Here is a 20,627-nt window from a genome sequence, read left to right on the forward strand (position 1 = left end):
TCTCTCAGGGAAACATACAATAGTCATCTCAAACTTGGTTGCAAAGGTTTTATCAGAATTTTTTTTTCTTAAAATTGATTAAGGTTAGAAAAGCAGTTCTATTGAACTATGGCTTGTTACTGCATTTGTCTATTCCTTTATGTGTTATCTGACCAGTTTTATTGACAAAAACAAGTTTTTACTACTGTCAGCAATGTGGAGTAAACAAGGGTATGGATGAGTGAGCTGTATTCTTCTTCAGCCTGTGCATCATCAAAAATAGTGCCAGCTACCTTCTGACTGTAGAATCCCTCTGGACTGGTTAGAGATGATGTACTGTATGAAGCAGAAAGAACAAAGCTTGATTTTCAGATAATGAAAGAAATTGCCCTGCTGAAAGTCACAGAAGAATCCTTGTATCTTGCATATGATGGACATTTGATAAAGAAGTCTATGTAAAGAGCACTGTAGTAGCAGATGGGGAATACTGGAAGCAGATGCTATCAACCACAATTCAAGACACCACTTTTTGCAACCTTGAAAAAGGTTTTTGAAGCACAAGGATCCTGCCGCCACAAGTTGCTTAATTTAGCATCTATCTTCCGTACCTAAACTGTCAACTTGACTAGTTTTCCGTTATTTTACTAAAGATGGTATAAAATCTTTCTGGAATCCCACAACAACAAAATCTCCACTACAATAATGTTTTATAACTGCTTTTAGAACAGGCAGTAACTATGTACAAGGTAAGTCCTGGGAGTCTAGGATTAGCTCCATTTGTCTCTTCAGAGTTCAGTTCCAGCAGTGCTACCTCTAGGTAAGTTCAGTGAAGTGTAAATAGAAAACAAGATGTCATTTTAGTAACCTCTTTCCAACCACCATTGTTATAGTGAAGAGCAGTATAATTTGATTGTAGTGATGACTGCTGTGGAGTTTGGCCCAATCAAGAGTGGGAACAAACCCTCATAACCTGTTAAGTCTTCCCAACTGGCCAGGAGACTCCTAATTTCACATCCCTCTCCCAGGCTCTTGAGCAGCTCTCTCAATGTACCTATGGGAGAGTAATAGACCTGCAGGGAAGCCCTCTAGGTTACATCTGTACATTTAATTCACCAGAACTCCAGGCAAGGTCTCTCTCTAGATAGTCCCTGACCAGACCATAGCAACGGAGATATGAGTAGAATGACATCATGCTGCTATGTAGGGTGTCGCTCTCAGGGAAAACTTGAGGGTGTAATATAAGTGCATGGGACTGGAGAAAGAAACAGGCTCAGGTTTCAGGAGGAGACCCAGTTTGGAATGACACCTGGAGCTCACGTATGCAAACTGGTGGCCAGGCTAATACTGGAAAAACAGAGATCTCAGCATGTAACACTGGCCTATACACATGTTCCACAAAGATCTCTGCTTTCTTGCAGTATCATTGCTTATTGCTAACGAAACAGCTGGAGGAGGAGCAGGGAACTGATTGATCACTAAACAATCAGTATTCAGATATCCCAATTAGGTGACTGAATTCCATAAAATGTCCCGCCCTAGACTCTGACCAGGTATGAAGCCTGCTCTCCTTATTCACACAGATAGATCCAATGGGCATGTTTGCACCCACTTGAATGGTAGCTGACACCTCTGAAAAGTAGGTATCAATATGCAAATCAGAATGGAAGTTTTGCTTACTTTGCACACCTGTAAAGGACTACACAAGGTGCAAGGCAGTGCAGAATCAGATCAATTGACCTGGATGGAAACAGCCACGTGAATAAGATTATCCAATTTTTATATATCTCCCATATTTGGCATTTTATGCAGGACTAGAGAAATAAGCTAATCATCTTTAAAATGCTTGTTTAAAATGTTCCCCTTTTGCTTGAAATTTCCTTTTTTCAGGCTTTTTCCCAAAAAGACATTTGTTTTGCTGTAGCAGGAAAGTCACTCCAGTAAAAATTAGGATCCAGTGGCATATCTGTCAATATAAAAGTTTGATAAGATCATGTGGTACCAACTTCTGTCACCAGCATAATTTCTACTAAGTGGTTAAAAGAATTTTATATACATCCTTCAATATTTACATTTTAAGGGTCATATTCTGGCTGCTAGTGGTGCATGTACACACATACCAAAGAACCCATGGCCAACTGTGAGAATGCATGATGGAAACCGATCACCAAATTCTGACTCCTCTGAAAAATCAGGGGTCACCTGACAGACCCTTCAGAGAAGTGTGACTTGGTGTGGTTAAACAGTATAGGGAAGTAGTCCATACAGACATATGAGCCAAGCACTTCGGCCAGGCAGGGGCCCATTCATGCAGCTTGTTATAAATAATCTTACTCTTATCAAGAACAGAATGAAAGTGTGTGTAACTTTGAGAGGTGGACAATAACACAGCTTTGGTGGTCTATTTGTGTGCCTATCTTTCTAAGAATAGATATAGAATTAGCAGTGTGGGAGTGGCTATGTGAATTACGTTATGGGAATGGCTTTGCTAACGTTTATGTGAAGCCTCTGAGCATGCCCAGTAGATCTTTCCACAAGCCAGAGCAGAGTGAGCTGAGTATACATGCAATTAATAAGATCTGTGCCTTCTCTCTAACTCATTTTCCTCCAGTATTACAGCTGGGACGAGTGCTGTGCCTGGTTCCTACGGCCAACCAGAATTTGCCTCATGTTGTGGAAATTTTATGATTTAATTAATATGTTCATTTATAAAGTGCCCCCTGTCAAGGTGCTCATGATGCTGTACAACATTTTAGAAACCAATTACAATAATATATTTAAAAATCCTCTTTAAAATTCAAGAGATCAGAGCAAATAAGGGAGAAGGGGAATACAAAGAGAAGGGAACAAATGATGGGGATAAGTAACGAATATGAGGCCAACAGGGGTCATAATTATTATTTTATAAGCATCTTGAGAAGCTTTAAGAAATAAGGAGGGATATCAGTGGAGCAAGGGATATACTGTGTCCCACCATAGTAAAGGCACTGACAACAATGTCAGCATTTAAAAGGAAGTAATTAGAAACAGTTACAAATTGCTAAGAGGTATTTCTCTAAAGAAATCTTTGAAAAAAAATCACAGAAGAAAAAGCCATGACCTATGACTTCACTAAAAGATAAGGAAGTGCAAACAATAGGGCGCAGATGGCGCTGTATATCTGCCAATCTTTACCTTCTGTTGTGTTAATAAAACAAAACATGAAATAAATTATTCTGGCTGGATTTTAGGGTCTGATTCTTCTAAACAAGTTAGGTGCACAGTTGTGCATAAAAAATAGGTAACTGTATGCATGCAAGTGACCCTCACTAGCCACTTGTACATGAAAATTGCATGATATGTAAACACAGTTGCAAAAATAATGCTGAAATTAAGCATGCAACAGAGCAAATAATTTGTTTAAAAAAAATTAGTCTCTTACTATTCTTATGTTCTTTCCATTCAAACATGTATTGCCTTTTCTTTAACACTACACTCTATGCTATGTTCAAAAGTGTGCACTTTTGTTCTTAAAATGGGCATAGGAAGCAATGAAAGTTAAGTAATGCTGTCATGAAAGCTATGTGATCCAGTTTATCAGACTCCATGAAAAACAGGCCCCGCTGGTAGTGGGCCTGTGTAACCCTATTAATATGATAGGTGCCTATACCTATGGTTTATTTTGTTTTTTGAACAGGCAGGAGTTGGTGATGCACATTCATATGGCATTTCCGCTTTGCTTTATTTTCTCACTAAAATAACTACTGATGTATAAGTAACTTCATCTATCTAGCATTCTGGATTTAAACCCTCTAACAAAACATCAGCATTCTGGATTTACGCTCTCTAACAACCTGAAGCACTAAATACACCAAAGCGCACACATCCATCAAAGTGCCCTCTGCATGAAAATTGGCTATTTCTGACCTCAGTGACTTTTTTTTAAATAAAATAGGACTTTACTTAACATATACATATGTTGCCCCACTGCTGTCATATTACACTTGCTGGGATGATGCAGTGGGAGCACTTCTTGGGTGTTTTTGTTTTCTATACATTTTTTGCACAAATAAAATTTGGCATTGCTAATGGAAAGAATGAGTGAACCATTAATTTAGTAACCATCTTATACAGAGGAGAAAAGGAAGCAAGAGTTGAACTGCTGGGTTGGCTCACATCTCTGAATAGATATCACATATAATCCAGTTCTTAATAGGGCTTCAGCAGCATAAGATGGCCATTGCTAGGAAAAGGGACCAGTGATAAGAAAGATACTGGAATCCAAATTATGTTCCTGTATGTTTCAATGATCGTTGAAATGCCTTCCCTCAAATCTTGGACTTACTTGTGGCTGAGATCTGCTGGTGATTTCCCATCATTTTTCCGTCTCTGGTGTTTTACAATCTAATTTAAAACTTAGCTCCACTCTCTCGTTCTGGTTTGTGACTGCTTTTAAAAAATCATCCAAGAGTCCTTCTGACATATTAAGATTTGAATTCCTCAAAAAAACACCCGAAAATGAGGAATCCAACCAAGATCATTCACATCAGCAGAATTATTTAACAGGTTCCACTCTTGGTATGGCTGCTGTTGAGTGAACTGTAGCTTACATGTCTTAAAGAGTTAATTAGGCTTTTGAAAAGAAATCTTCATTTCAGGGCAAGATGCGGTGCTTGGTTCAACTGATACAGACGTTCACAGCATAGACATTGACACTGTTAAAAAAAACAGTCATGGGGAGCAGGTAGTTCAGAGTTAGCAACAAGTTATTTTTTGTTTTAAGAAAAACATTAATAGCTGCTCCAGGTTCAATACTTGATAAGACTTTTTGCTCTATTGCTCCATTGCTCCACACTGGATTTGCTAAGTGCTTCTCCTTGGCTACAAGTGCTTTGTTTTGAAATACAAGTCTGTTTAAAAGGCAGCACTGGAGGATAGGCAGGGGCAGCTGCAGCAACAGGATCCTGCTATTGTACTTCACATCCCTTGGGTCCTCCATGCTTCCAGTCTTTAGTCGACGAACCTTTGGCAGGCTTTCTTCCAACGGCAGGCAGTACACCACATATCTCGGTTCTCCATCCCATACACTTTTCGGCATTTTTTCCCCTCTCCTCTAGGTTTCCTGTCCAAGAAAAAGGGACACCTCGTTAACGAGGTTTTTAGCTATGCCTCATCACCACACACGTTTTGAAAGACAAAATAATCTAAATGCAGCATGACCTTGAAAGAGCCTCATATTTTCAATAGGTCTCTCACTACTTCAGCAGAATCCTGGTAATTTGAAAATAGTAAGACTAGGAGTGAGGTGAAACCCGCTATTGAGTGATCCACTCTGACTACCCCCCTGTGCTGTAGTCTTTAGAAAGTAGCTGGTGGGCTCGCTCCTCTATGTTGCTTCAAGGGCTCTAGCGCACCCAATCCTTTGGAAGGTGTGTGTGTGTGTGTGAGGGGAATAGGCAATCTGTCCTCTTCTCCCTTCCCATTCATAATAAACTAGATTAGAAAATGCTCCTCTGGTTCCTCTGATGTATCTTTAAGAGAATCCTAGAAATTAGCAAATAGAAAGTCTTATTAGATTCCGTTGTCCATCTCTGTCAATCCAGGACTAGTCTCTATAATATATATATATACATAGCCCTGGAGTCAGGTATACCACAGAGTGCCATGCAGTAATAGAAAATCGCAACTATTACTGCAGTGCTGTCTGGAGTATAGCAGGCAAGAGGTTTGCTTGGTTTAGGTTTGCAGTACAAAAATTTTTGCAAAGCTGTAGGCAAGCCTTGGAATTATGTGATAGTTGTCCCATATGGTAAGTATTACATTTTAGGGGAAAAGCCACTAAATTCATAAGACAATCTACAATCCTAGTCCTGGATTTACTTCGACTCTCACTATAAACCAACTGGTACAATATTCTATGTGATAGAAGATAGTGAACGTTGGTTTTGTTTTAATGATAGCTCTCTGTAAGTCATTTGATATTCCAAAGCTAGCACTTTACAAGGATTCTTTGTTTGAGATATGTGATTGCAAACCCTAAAGCACAAGTTACAATGTGGAAAAAGTGTCAGGGTAAGCTTAAAGTAAGTGTTAAAATAGCACCTTCCTATTCAACATATTTGCATCCTGTGGACCAAATTTAGCCCTAGTGTAAGCAGGTGCAACTCTAAAATAACTGCACCATTACACAGGTGCCACATTTGTCCCGTGTATCTTTTGAATCATATCTGCTTATGTTACAGACAAAATGAAGTTCAATACAGTAAACACTGCAGAATACCTAGGGGAGAGTTACCTGGATTCTGCTCTGCCTCCTACATCAGCAATACGAACGGCAGCAACATTTTAATCACTGAAAATTCACTACTGGGAATAGCATCTAAACCAGGAAGAGTCCTAGGTTGAGTTTGTAGCCTATGCAGTTAGAAAAATCATGTTTGTTTGTCTGGTACACAGAACAGATTTGATTTGGAAGACCTGAAAAAACAATAAGCATGGTATCTCCTTTCATGTCATTTTATGTTTCTTCAGAGTTATTAAGGTTTAACATGCATCTCTTATAATGTTTGAAATTTAGATCCAACATGGGATTTTGAACATAAAAAGCAAAAACAATCTCATGAATTTGTGGTGCCTGATTCAACATCCGTTGACTTCAGAGGAGGTGGATCATGTCCACAGCCAAGAGCAAAGTGCCTGGTTTCTTAGTGAAACCAAAAATATTTTGACCTAAATGATCTGTTGTAAGATACATTTTCCATGGTTACACAAATTAAGTAAAAATACTGCATGAATGCTGATGAGCATGAAATATCAAGGGATCCAAGGGACTATGCAAGGCAGTGTAGTGAAGTTTAGAGATGTTCCAAACTAGAATACTGGATCCAAACACCTTGAATTTTAGTGAAATTCAGGTCTGACTTGGAACTTCATGGCTCAGATTCATCTGGGGTATTGCCTAATTGCATGTCTTTTGAAACTCTCAGTGATTCAGTTCCTCCAAAACCTTTACTTTCTGTACTACTGAGAGAGAGAGAAAAATGTGTGTCTATTGCTGTTGTGTTCTATTGAAAGGAAATGCACCACACAGACAGGCAGTGCCAGTTCTGATTCTGGGCATTTGACTCTTCTGTACTCCTGCTGCCTACAGGCTCCCTCCAAATATTGAACCTACTGCTCTGTCAAGAGGAGTTAATGGTCTCATACCTTAAGCCAAATGACACTCTGGGCGGTGATGAGAGAACTGTGTGGATCTGTTGTTTCAGCTCTCCAGTCCCTGCAGGACGATTATGAGTTGGTGAGACCTGGCAAAACGCACAAAAATGCAGTTAATAAAGTACACGTGTATGTACATACAATATAAACATATTATTTGGCACCACACCTGGCATGTCCACCACTGGATGTTTCCTAGGAAATCCCAGTTCCTGACGAGTGGTGAGAAAAGTAGTCAAATAAGGTGAGTATGTGACATCTGACCCTCCAAAAGTTAGGGGGTCTGTTCTGAAAAGTGTCCTCATAGCTTTATCTGCATGTGATGAACTTCCTCCCCTCTTCCTGTGACCCTCCAGCTGCATGAATAGAACAAACTAGAACACAGAGCAACATGATTGTGTATTTTGGGAAATAAATAAAATGGATGATTGAGTTTTTCTTGTTAGAACCCTAAATAGTTCTCACTCTGAGCTAGTGAATGGTCATTATGAATAGTTAATGACTTGCCATTTGAGCAGGGAAAAATGCGATTAACTTAGGGGTGACGATGTAGCCTGGCTAAGATTAAAAATGAATAACCCACAGTGCAGTCAAGGGGTTTCACTTACTACCGTAGGGTGTGGTTTACACACCTGCATCGCTGGCAGCTACATAAAAGGGAGATTCCCTCTGGAGGGAGCACTGTAAGTATAACCAGAGCTCTCCCCTGGTGGCTCTACTGGGGATGTTCGTTCTAGTTTATGGCTCCCTAGGATCCCTGCTGGCAGAGGCTGTCAAGGAGATGTACTGAATCATCATATTTCCCATGCCCTTGAAACCTCCTTCAGAGTCTTTTCCCCTATTTGGGTGGCTCTGTGCCCTTGGCAGAGGAGGGTGGTAGATAGCTTTTGTCCACTTTTGAGTAAACTTACTACAAGGGCCTGGCCATGGGCAGCTCAAATCAACTCAATATCAATTTTGGTGGCCCTAAACCTTTCCTGTGAACTCTGATTTCTCAGGAGGTGATTCTGCTCCTGTGTGGAGCAGATCAACACAAAAACCATCTACAAGATGGAGGAGTTGTTAAATGTCTGTGATAGCTCTGAATACTCATTTTGGTGTACACAGAGAAATGTGTTTTCCTTAAGATGTTTCTAAATATGGAGATTGCTGTGCCCTTGAATTTAGATTCCAACAAATTGTTAAAGATCATGCAAGTAACAGTCCTTTGTAAATTACCATTTTTCACCACTGCCTTTTTAAACTCTCATACCATCCATTCTGAAGAATTAGGACAAGGAAACTTCATATTCTTTGTTTCAGCCTGGCTAACTGCTTTCTAGCAATGCCATTGCTATAAACACATAGAGAATTTTTGTAATGCTATTGGCATATAATTGACACAGCTTCTACATTGCCTCTTATTTGTTGAGCAGAAAGCTCTTATCTAACTGCAGGCACAGTAGAGAACAGTCTAGTGAAGGAAAACTTTGGTTGACAGTAATATAGCAACTAATCATTTAATCTAATTACTTCTGGCAAGATTCTGATCTCAGTTACACTGGTGTAAATCAGGAATGGCTCTAACCAGTTGGTGGCGTGGCTGATTCTCAACATGGCATGTGACCACGTGCAGTATGGTAAATACTTGATTGGAAACTGCCTCCTAACCATGTTTGTCCTTTCTGGAGTCCTAAGCTGACACATGGCTGCCATTCTGTAACCCATTTGTTAAACTCTTGTTCTGCCATGTGGATGGGATCCCTTAACTGTGCTTGAATACCTAGCTTACCCATCTTCCTCCTAGATTGCTGTGTGACAGGACATCCCAGAGTGCATTGCCCATGTCCTGCTGGTGATGGTTTGTTTGCATGTCCTGCTAAGTTACTAAGGGTAGTGGCTCAGACTTTACTGGAATGATCTGACACACACTCACAGGCAGGCTGGAAGGTGTAGATATACAATCTCAGTTGACAAATGGTTGAATGGGGGTGGGGAAGGAAGGGTGATGAATCTTGCTGAATAACTGCTTCCCCTAAGTGTGGTGTTATAAATGGATCAGAGGAGATTGTTTGGTTATAGAAACACTCTTTAACTTATGTGGACAAGCCCTCATCTGAAGTCTGTAGACTATTTTTGTGCAGTGGTTTGGGAGATTGTTGGCACCATGCTGAAATGTTCTAGTATGCTTCTATTGAATTGTAGCATACACTGAAGGCCAGATATTCTGCTGTGCCCAGCTTATGCTGGGTGCAGCAATGATGCAGCTGTCAGGGAGATGATTATAGCCCCTTCCTTCTCTGTCTCAGCCTCGATGCAGTTTGGCAGTGGCGCTAAACACCACCAGCTGTCTATGATCCTCTAGTTGGGGATTACCAGAGCACTGATTGTTCCAGCCACTTCCCCAAAATGCCCTCTAAGCTGGCAGCTGTAAGTAGGGAGGCATCGGAACTGTTCCTCTCCTGTGGGGGATGTCCCCCTCCCATGAGTATTTGGAGCAGGGGACTTACAGAAAATCAGTGTGAAGATCTCTAAGTACAGTTCCCAATAGAACCAGGAGCTGAATCTAACTCTAAATCCCATCCTCACGGATCTTCTCTGGTTCCACCCTTCTGAGTCTTTTAATGGCTGCCATGATTTATCTTCTTGGCACACAGAAGAGATGGACATGTGGTGCTGACAGACCAGGTGGCCAGCTTCTGCCAACACCCCGGGTCTCACTGAATACTTCCAAACGTGTAGCTGGAAACCAGTCTGGCTCACCAGTGCGTTAGTACTGCTAAAATAGATATTAGCATTATAATAATGTGTTTAGATTTTATGAAATGCTTGTTGGATGCTGCAAGTATTAATCTCACTTCTTATAATATCTGTATCTCATGTTATAGGGTAAAGTTTAAGTGTTTGCTCTGTAACTATAAAAGTGTTTGCTAAAACTGTGAAACCCCACAGTCAGTAGAGAAGCATTACCAAGTGTGAAATGCTCATTTATCACAAGAGGTGTCATCTTCTCCCCAGCAAAAGAAGGCCTTTAGACACCAGACAAACCATTGTGGAACATCGGTGGCCCCAAACTTTAATTGCTTCCCCCACACCAATGAAGAAGGTGTGTGCACAAGCCCTCATCCTATCACAGCTAGAATGCTGGGGGAAGGGCATAAAATCCCTGTCAAGGAAGAATTGTGGTCACTATGCTGCTTGGAATTCAAAGGGCAATATATTAGCCAGGGACTCCCAAGCTGCTTGGCTTAGGTTAGCCCTAAAGAAACCCTAGAACTTGCACATTATAGCAGTTACTATTACCTTTTGGAAACTAAGACTATCTCATTTGTGTGTATGTTTACCAGCTTTAACCTTGTAAGTAACTCATTTATTTCTCTTAGTTAATATTATAGGGTTGGCTGTGAGCACTATCTTTGGTTTGAGATCTGAGGTACAACTGACCTAGGGTGACTCGTCCTTTGGGACTGGGAGTAACCTGAATATTGTTGTGCTTTTTGGTGTAAGGCAGGCTTGGTTAAGTGACAAGACAGACAGGAGTGCCCAAGGGACTGTCTGTGACTCCGTGGTAAGGATGTTATCATGCTTTAGGAATTCACACTTGTTCCTTGGTTGGTGAAATCTAATTATTAGGGCTGTTGATTAATCGCCATTAACCATGCGGTTAACTCAAAAAAATTGATCGTGATTAATCAGTTTTAATCATACTGTTAAACAATAGACTATCAATTTAAATTTATAAAATAGTTTTGGATTTTTTCTACATTTTCAAATATATTGATTTCAATTACAACATATAATACAAAGTGCACAGTGTTCATTTTATATTTTTATTACAAATATTTGCACTGTAAAAATGATCAAAGAAGTAGTATTTTTCAATTCACTTCATACAAGTACCGTGGTGCAATCTCTTTGTTGTGAAAGTGCAACTTACAAATGTAGAACTATGTACAAAAAATAACTGCATTCAAAAATAAAACAATGTAAAACCGTAGAGCCTACAAGTCCACTCAGTCCTACTTCTTGTTCAGCCAACCGCTCAGACAAACAAATTTGTTTACATTTGCAGGAGATAATGCTGCCCACTTCTATTCTATTATTGTTTAATAGCACAATTAATCAATTTTTTTTAATTGCTTGACAGCTCTAATTGTAGAACACAGCCATTTAGGGATTTGTGCCCTGGTTTTTAACAGTCTGCCCTGAGGCTTGCACTCACACTCATGAGCTACTTTAAACAGCTTGACAGCACACTTGAGTGTATGGGGAACCCAATCCTGCATTAATAAAACTCCTGCTGCTGCATGGCCATCAAATTAGGCCCTCTATCTGCAAACTCCAATGTCATCCCTGCCCACTGGATTATCTGCATGACAGCTGATCTCCTTACACATGCCCATAACATGCCTCTCTTTATTATGCATATGCCTCTTTTGAGTATGGGAACAAGTACGCCATCAGTATGAGACTTATTTATTTCTGTTCCACATGGAGAATCATACGTAGCAGTTAACTCTTCTCGTGCCAATGTATAGACTCCGCTCAGACCAAGCTCAAGGATTAAGGCCACAGAGTATGTAGAACTGACACAGGAGGGACTCATCACTCACATTAATCAATTCTCTGTTCACTGTCCCTGTGACATCCTGGTACCCCAATATTCACCACTGTCATGTAATTAGGATACGTTTTGTACAAAGTATGCCTTGTGAGGTACCATTCTATAAGTCTTGATCTGCTAGACTGTAGTATCTCATTGGATTGTATGTGCTATCATCGTATGTGAAGTTATAAAGTTTGGCTACATATGTGTTACTGAAGCACGTTGTCCTGAAAGGCTGCTTGTGGCTATTTTCAACCTCACAACAGTAAAAAGGCCAAACAATGTTAAAGGCTTTGAGGAAATGCACACAACCACAAGGATTACCCCAGAAACCTCTCAGAGATAGTATTACACAATGGGAACTCTTTGACCCAGCTCACAGCAAAAGAGCTTTCCAGCAAGGGGGAAGATGATATAAAAAGGGGACAATGACATCATGATGGGACCTCACTCTACAACAATACACCTGGAAACATCTGAGGCAAGGACTAAACTGGGGGAAGTGATGGTCCCAGGCTAGAGGCGTTTTTAGCCTATGTATGAAAACCTGGGAAAGCCAAGGCAACTTGTGCCTTAAGAATCTGCCAGCCTCTTTATCACTCAGAGTGAGAATTTGCTAGTTCATATCCTGCCTATCTCGTGTATTTGAGCTCAGTTTGCAGTTTTGTTTATTAAGGTAATCTGCTTTGATCTGTTTGCTATCACTTAAAATATATCTTTTGCAGTCAATACATTTATCTTTACCAGTGAGTTTGCCTGAAGTGCTTGGAAAGGGTGTTTGCTCAAGTTTACAAACACTGGTGTATATCCACTTTCCATTGATTAAGTGGTGAACAAATTAATAAATTTGCACTGCTCAGTATATTCCTGAGGTACAGTGGTGGGAGCTGGGTGGGATTTGGCTAGTGCCTTTCTCTGTGTGATTCATGAATGGCTCTGGGAGCATTCATGCAATCTGAGTGGGTATGGGGCTCCACATGCTGTTGTGCTGAGTGATGACAGCAGCTGGAGTGGTTTGCTGCTTGCCACTAGCAAAGCATTGTGAGAGACAGCCAAAGCTGGAGAGTTAAAGGGGCACAGTAGTCCCACGATCCCAGGCTGCACCCCAGGGCTCCTGTCACACCTAGAAATGACTCAGAAGCCACAGAGCTGCCTAAGCTAGCCAGGCATGAAATGCTGAAGAGAGCATCTTAGGCACTGAAGTGGTTGACCTGGTGGCGTCCCTTGCTGACGAGGCAGATGTAGGAGTGTTCCTCAGCCACTAAATCTCTCCTGGAGCTAGGCACCTAAACCAGCTCAGACACTTAAGCAACCCATGTCTTAGCAACGGAAACCATCTTACTCTCTTTCTCTTGTTCACATGCGATACCCCTTCATGTTCATCCTACATTTCCCCATGGTCCAGTGCATCTCCTGTGTGGGCACTGTTCTACCCCATCACCTATTGCTGGCCTGTCTCCAGCAGGATCTGACAGGCATCAGGTCTTGGTATGCTCAGAGCTTGTCTACAGGACCTGTGAGACCATGACTAATTTGAGAATCCCATCTCTGGAGCTTCAGCATGAGGTAGGGTCAGACATGCACACTAACTATGGGACAGCATTAGGGTTCAATCGACTTTGCATATGCTGACCTGTGGTCACCTCAGCAGCAGCTTTGAGAATGTCAGTGGTGTCTAAATGGTGGACTTAGGAGCCTAAAGAAAGAGCTAGACAGGTGCTTTGAGGAGCTGGGCTGAACTCTCTAGTATTCATCAGTTAGGGCCTGGCTGCAGCAATGTGTGCAAAGTCCTCTGAGGATGTGAACTGTACTATCTGCTAAACACTAGTAATTATTAATAATAAGACAAAGAATGATGGGCTATTTTTCACACTGCTTGGAGTGCCCTTTTTCAATAGCAGTACCTTTTGTCTCTCTCAGATGGAAAAAGAGGAAGAAAACAGCCTCCACGTACATCTTTAAAATATTAGTGTCCATTTCACCTAATCATATGTTTAATGCCTATTAAGAATTATAAAACAGAGAAATGTGTGTCCATGTAGTGGTGGCGATGTGTGGTTTATTTATTTATTTTTTGGACTGAGCAGCATTTGTAAGATTGTCAGGAGAAAGGCAGATAAAAATGGTCTATAATTGTGCTATCAACACTGTTACTCTAGATCTTCACATAAGATTGTTTTAAATTATAATGTAAATCACTAGCATTTTATAATTTCCCAGAAAATTATTTGTTGTTTCTTAAATTCTGCTGGGAACATTCTCCCTCTATAGCTGCAAGATCAATGTTATTGCTTGAAGTCAACTAAATACCTACATGTCTAATCCCTTCCCTTTTAGTGTCTGATTTACAATGTCACTAATTGCATTCTTGGATTCCCAATACTACTGGCGCCAATTTCTGCTACTCCACAAAAGGAGCTAGTTTAATAATTATTCTATCAACTGTATTGTTGTGCAGTCGAATGCCGAGGGTACTTTACACATGGCATGCACTGTGGAGGCACTCTTGTTCAAATTGCTGCCAGCATGATGGCTTTCACTGTTAGTTGTTCCTTGATGGAACTTAATAAATATTCATTGGCAGAGTGCAGTGTAATTGATTCAACCACTTTCACTTTTATCAGCCCTGCAGGAGACCACAGCCTTTGCAGAAAATCTCCAAGACTTACCAAAGGTTGAGAGTAAGAGGCTTTTGTGATTCATTTGGTGAAGCGAGGACAGGGAAGCTATATCTGTTATCCCCGTGTCTATTGCCAAGAAAAAAACCCAAAAACCTCTGTGGCTCTCTGGATGACTGGTGTGCATTATGTGATAAACTGTGAAAATTTTGATTGTGTAATTTGAAATGAAATGCCTTGATATCCAACATAAAAATGATTGCCAGCCGATCAGAATCCTGCTTAACATTTTTTAATAAAAATTAAAATGAGAACGTATTTATTCACTAATAGATTTTCTGCATCTTAAAATTAATGATTTGAATTTAAATTTTGTATACACATTGATTTATGTACCTGTCACTTAGTATTATCTAGTTTACCTTTCTCAACCCTTATTTTATTTGGACGGGATTGTGGAAAGTTTCTCTATAATTAAGCAAAAGGACGGATTCAACAGTCCTTACTCAGGCAAAATTTCCATTTACTTTCATAAACGTACTCACACAGACTTGTGGTATTTTATAATCCTTGTCAAAGTTGATCTTGAAATCTAATACTCCACCATTAACAAATACTTTCAGTACATACTAAGTGCATGTTTTCAATATAAAAGCAAAATGTTCCCCTGTGAAATCAACAGAAGTTGCATGCATGTATCTGAGGCTAGAATCAGAACTTAAAATACATCATTCAGTTTTGTTAGACCAATTCTTTTCTTTCAGTTGTACAGGAGTTGCAGTGTTCTATTTACTCCTGAGGACATTCTGTCCCTAAAAAATATATGCCTAATAATTTAAAATTCTGCAAACTTCTACAAGTTTTGTCAATAAATAAATGCAGAGCCTCCAACATGGCAGTGGGGAGCACAGGCCATTGGCTGCACAAAGGTGGAAGATCCTGCAGTCCTCCACCCCCAGACAGTGGTGGCTCCAGGCACCAGCGCTCCAAGTGCGAGCCTGGGGTGACAAGCCGTTGGGGGGCACCCTGCCGGTCCCTGCAAGGGCGGCAGCCAGGCAGCCTTCAGTGGCTTACCTGTGGGAGGTCCGCCAGTCCCACAGATTCGGCAGCAATTCGGTGATGGGTATGCCAAAGCCATGGGACTGGCGGACCTCCCGCAGGCAAGCCGCCGAAGGCAGCCTGCCTGCCATGCTTTGGGCAGCAAAAAAGCTAGACCCATCCCTGCCCCCAGGACACTGACTCAGCAGTGAGGCTGCACTGCACCTGATACAGCACAAGGCCCGGGCCTGTCCCAGAAACACCCTGGGGTTCTGCGCCAGGAGCCAGGCAGGCAGGCTCAACCAGACAGGATCCAAGTGTGGAGGGGCTCAGTGTGGGGGGATCTGAGTGTGGGGTGAGAGGATTGTGTGTGGGACAATATGGGTGCCAGCAGCTCAGTGGGGTGACCTGGGATGCACGGAGGCTCTTTGAAGGGGTTCAAGGTACAGGGGCAATGGGATTAGGGGGAGAGGCCGCCGGCAGCTTTTTTTTTTTTTGGCTCTGCTGCACATCCCCGCGTCCCCAATCTTTCATCTTTGTCATCTGGTCACCCTAAATGGGATTCTGCAGGGGCTTCCAGGTTGTGGGTGTCTCAGCAGGGTGTGTGTGCTGGAGGAGTGGGGTTTGATGAGGGGGTCTGGGTTTGCGGGCTTAGGGTGGGGTGGTCTGGATGCAGGCATGGGAGTCTGGAGACAGGGGGTCAGAGCTGGGGTTGAGCTTCAGCGGGGTGGGGTTCAGGTAGGGCAGGCTAGCGGGGATCTGAATGTACCGGGTGAGGCTTGGCAGGGGTGTCTGGGTATGGGAGGTCCAGATGCACAGGGCTTGGGGGGATAAGGAAGCAGCTCCCCATAGAGTGACACCTCCTCCCCACAGCTGAGGAGTGATGGGGGCAGGAAGCAGGGGAGGATGCTGAGTTTCCTGCAGCTGGGGGAGGTTTCTGGGGGTGGATCTGACACAACCCCAGTCACTCCTTGCAGGGGAAGAGGAAGTCCCATCCTTTCCTGCCAGCAGCCCAGCCAGGACTAGCAGCTGATCCTGGCGCAGGGTGGGAACTACTGGCTGGGGTGTCCCCAGCCCCACAGTGATTTACTTCTCTGTGAGCTGCTCTGGGTGCCGAAACATTGTACCTGCGGTGCTAGGAGTGGTGTGTGATTGCTCTTGCAGCTTCCCTGTCAGAAAGTCATTTTTCTATAGGGAAGCAAAGAAATCTGCGGGGGACATGAATTGTGTTCACGCGCAGAGGTGCAGAATTCCCCCAGGAGTATCTATTGGACATTAGCATCTCTGCTAGATTCTTTAAACATAAGTACCTTTCTAATAAGCCGCCTAGGAAAATGATCATTTCCTCTAGTTTTATAATTAATCCTTTAGAAATATAAACAACGGACACATGCAGTGGGAAATGGAGAAGATTTTACAGACTCCGCAGCTACCCAGTTCATTCTTTTGTAATCAGATAGTTTTAAAAATCTACTACAGATCTGATTCTCCAATTATTTACATATTGTAAATTGGGAGTAACTGAATGTAAGTCAATGTAGTATAACACTGGGATTTTCAAACTTCGTTGTACCACGATCCCCTTCTGACCTCAAAAGTTACTACTTGATCCCAGGAGGGGGGAACCAAAGCCTGAGCCCGACAGAGTCCCACAGTCCCAGGTGGGAGGGCTGAAGCCAAAGCCTACTGTCCTGGGCAAGGGGGCTGAAGCCAAAGGCTTCAGTCCCAGGCATGGCCTGTAACCTGAGCCTTGCCACCCAGGGCTGGCTCCAGACACCAGCCTACCAAGCACGTGCTTGGGGCGGCACCTCAGGACAGGGTGGCACTCGGGGTTTGCTTTTGTTTTGTTTTTTTTTGGTTCGGCCAGGCGGTGCTGGGGGGAGGCAGGGCTTGGGAGACGTGGCGCTGTGCTGGGGGGGCTAGGACTTGGGCAGCATGGCGCTCGGCTGGGGCAGGCTTCAGCAGCACGGCGCTCGGGGCGGCAGGGACTTGGGTGGCGCAATGAGACGCTCGGGGGGACGGGGACTTGGGCGGCACACGGTGGTGCTCGGGAGGGGCAGGGACTTGGGCGGCGCGACGCTCGAGGGACTGGGGCGGCAAAAATGTTAGAGCCAGCCCTGTTTGGGGTCCCGACCTATATAGTTTGAGAACCGCTGGTGTAAGAGGAGAATCAGGACTTGTGGGAATGTATCTTTCTCTGTATCTCGGTCACATTTAATTTCAATAAGAGCATTACTGGTAAGTTTTAAAACTTTCCATTGGTTAGGTACCTTCTTTGTTCATCTTCTACTTACCGGAATGCCCGTGAAGGTAACTGGAGGTGACTGCCAAGAGACGCTAAAGCTACGGCCATTGGGAGTGAACTTTGTTGACCCTGGAATGTTCACTGGAGGAGTGGCCTGTTTTAAAAAGAAAATATTCCAATCAAAATAAGTGCTCCTTTTCCAAAGCATTGCAACAAAATCTTTTGCTCTTTGAAACTGTAAATCATCCAGGTTTTCAGCAGCTCAAAATAATTCCACAATGGTGACTGTGACAAGCATTCTATCCTTTTTCTCTGAGGGGATAAGCATAAATAGGGCAACAAAGAAAGAACAAGGTCTTTATATGCAATCATTATTTAATTGCGCAGAAAAAAGGCTATATCTCTCTGAGAAATGGCTTCTATAAGAAACTTTAAAAGCTCAGGTCTTATATCAAACAATACTAGGTACGAACTCAGAAATCCATATATATATATATATATATATATTCTTTTGAAACTTTTAATTAAAGCAAAGTTACAATAAAATGTTAACATACTTAATTGTACATCACTTATTCAAGACCAGATTAATATTCAAAGGAACAGGCAAAAGATTCTGGCTTGCTCCACCGAGTACACAAAAAATTGTAACCAGCTTTCTAAATACTTATCTAATTTTTGGCACTTTTCTCCAGTATGTACTTGGTGTGAAAACTTTTCGGGGGGAATTCATGTGCCCTGCAGATTTTTTTTTTTCCCCTCCATAGAAAATACATTCTGACAGAGAGGCTCTGTAGTTACACCTTTCACCCACCAGGGGTCGCTGTTGTGCCAGAACACAGGCAGCCTGTTCACTGCTCATCAAATAGGAAGAGAGCAGAGGCTGCATTCCTCACAGTGCCCTGCCTGGAGAGACAGACAGAGAGAGTGGGGACACACAGGGCTACTGGGAGGGGGGGCACATAGACGAGAAGAGCAGGGCGGGGGACAGACTGGAATGGGGCTGAATGGGAGTAGGGGGTGCAGGACCACATGGGGATAGGGGATGGCTGAGTGGGGATGCAGGGACATGTGGGGTTAGGGGGAGGAGGGACACATGAGGACGGGCAGATGTGCTTAGGAGAGGCTAGGGCTCAGCCAGGGCCTGCATGGGAGAAGCTCCCCAAGTCCCTTACAATCCCTCTCCCCCCTCCAGAACCCCCTGTAAAAAAAACGCATGTTCCATACTTCTCCAACCGCTCCCAGCTCCTTCCTAGCAATTACTTCCTTCTCTCTCAGCTCCTCCATTACCTCTGACTCCCCAAAGCCTTTGCATTGCTTCTGAGGGGTGCGGGAAATATGTTTCTGTACTGTAGTTTAAATGAATTATTACTCAAAATTCTGTATTAATATGCCTAGGAAGGAATTTATTTGTCAAAAAAACATTTCCTGAATCTTTTTTTGTTGTCTGTATTGTTGACAGGTATTTTGAAATAAATTATTAACATAATTGAAACTGGCATGATTATATTGTGTTATTTTGACAAATAAAACATGCATAATTTTAAAATATCCTGCATATAATTTTTAATTTTTTGGCACAGAAGTCCCCCAGGAGTAATTACAAAGATAATCCATATTTTACTATACCACAATTGCATAGCAGTAGAAGTCACACTTTTATATGCAATACAAAGTCTTGCTACTAACAAAAAACAGAAAAAAAAAGGAAATTACTTTGCCATTCTGTTTACAACTGGAGCATTAAATAAGCATGTCTGGGGATCTCTAGGAAGCTGGAATTCTGTCATAAAATGAATTTCTTTAAGAATTTCCTCCCAAAACTGTCTAATTCCTCAACACAACTATCAGATGTGAAGTATGTTCCCCCTTCCCTACTATATATATAAAGTTCTAAAAACCAGCATCTGGTCAATTCTTACAAAAACTTTAACTCGAATGATTAAAAGCCCCGTAATGAGCAAACCCAAATATAGAACTTTAAACTAATGTTACTGTCTGATTGAAACTACTAAAGAGTGAAAGGAGAGAAATTTCAGCTACCAAAATGGTTAATGATCAACAATATGAGGTAGCTATTCTGCAATTATAAGATAAACATGCTGAAAAACAGCTTTCCCTGTTTAAAACAGTGGACTGAAAACATTCCCACCACATAAGGACAGTTATTGGAAAAAAATAAAGCTAAATCAAGATTTTGAAAAACAACACTATTTTCCTCTCAGCTCACTCATTTTCCTTCCATCTAGGTTTTATAATGTGCTCATCACATTTATGATGAGCATCTTTCTGTTGAGCTGCCTCCTCCTTTATGGGCTGTTGGAACCTGGCTAAAAGGTGTGCTCTGCTGAACTGGGGTTTCCTTCAACACATCTTCTTCACTCCTTTCTTATTTTATACAGTATTTCACAATTTGTTCCTAGCTGCCTTTAGGACTGGCTTCCTATGCCTTTTGTGAATCCACCTTTTTTCATCATGAAGTTCTTGTTTTACATTTAGACCATTTAAAAGTGAGCTTTCCTTCCAGTCTTTCCACCAGCTAATCAGGGCCACCCGAGGAGGGGGCGGGGGGGAGGCAAGTGGGGTAATTTGCCCCAGGCCTGAGGCCCCACAGGGGCCCCCACGAGAATATAGTATTCTATAGTATTGAAACTTTTTTTTTTTTTAATAGAAGGGGCCTCTGAAATTGCTTTGCCCCATGCCCCCTCAATCCTCTGGGCAGCCCTGCAGCCAATAACATAAGAACGGCCATACCGGGTCAGACCAAAGGTCCATCTAGCCCAGTATCTGTCTACCAACAGTGGCCAATGCCAGGTGCCCCAGAGGGAGTGAACCTAACAGCCAATGATCAAGTAATCTCTCTCCTGCCATCCATCTCCATCCTCTGACAGACAGAGGCTAGGGACACCATTCCTTACCCACCCTGGCTAATAGCCATTTATGGACTTAACCTCCATGAATTTATCCAGTT

At 42.2% G+C, this 20,627-nt stretch overlaps 1 protein-coding gene across 2 annotated transcripts in view; it reads right to left on the bottom strand.

Annotated features, from left to right (window-relative positions):
- Positions 1 to 237: 237 nt before the first annotated feature.
- The window catches only part of ZNF704 (zinc finger protein 704), a 162,111-nt gene continuing 141,721 nt past the window's right edge, over positions 238 to 20,627 (bottom strand). The window contains exons 7-10 of one of the 2 annotated variants that reach the window (XR_004371787.2): positions 17,706 to 17,810; positions 7,162 to 7,259; positions 4,301 to 5,077; positions 238 to 315 (exon numbers count right to left, since the gene is read on the bottom strand). Coding sequence is in view for 1 of the 2 variants with exons in the window: in XM_075063086.1 (XP_074919187.1) it covers positions 4,966 to 5,077; positions 7,162 to 7,259; positions 17,706 to 17,810 (315 nt within the window). In the remaining variant the exon portion in view is untranslated. Of the gene's footprint in view, positions 5,078 to 7,161; positions 7,260 to 17,705; positions 17,811 to 20,627 lie in introns of both variants that reach the window. The other variant, XM_075063086.1, reaches the window with a different exon arrangement.

The sequence above is a fragment of the Chelonoidis abingdonii genome, chromosome 2 (genome assembly GCF_003597395.2).
Source record: "Chelonoidis abingdonii isolate Lonesome George chromosome 2, CheloAbing_2.0, whole genome shotgun sequence".
Classification (NCBI taxonomy): Eukaryota; Metazoa; Chordata; order Testudines; family Testudinidae; genus Chelonoidis; species Chelonoidis abingdonii.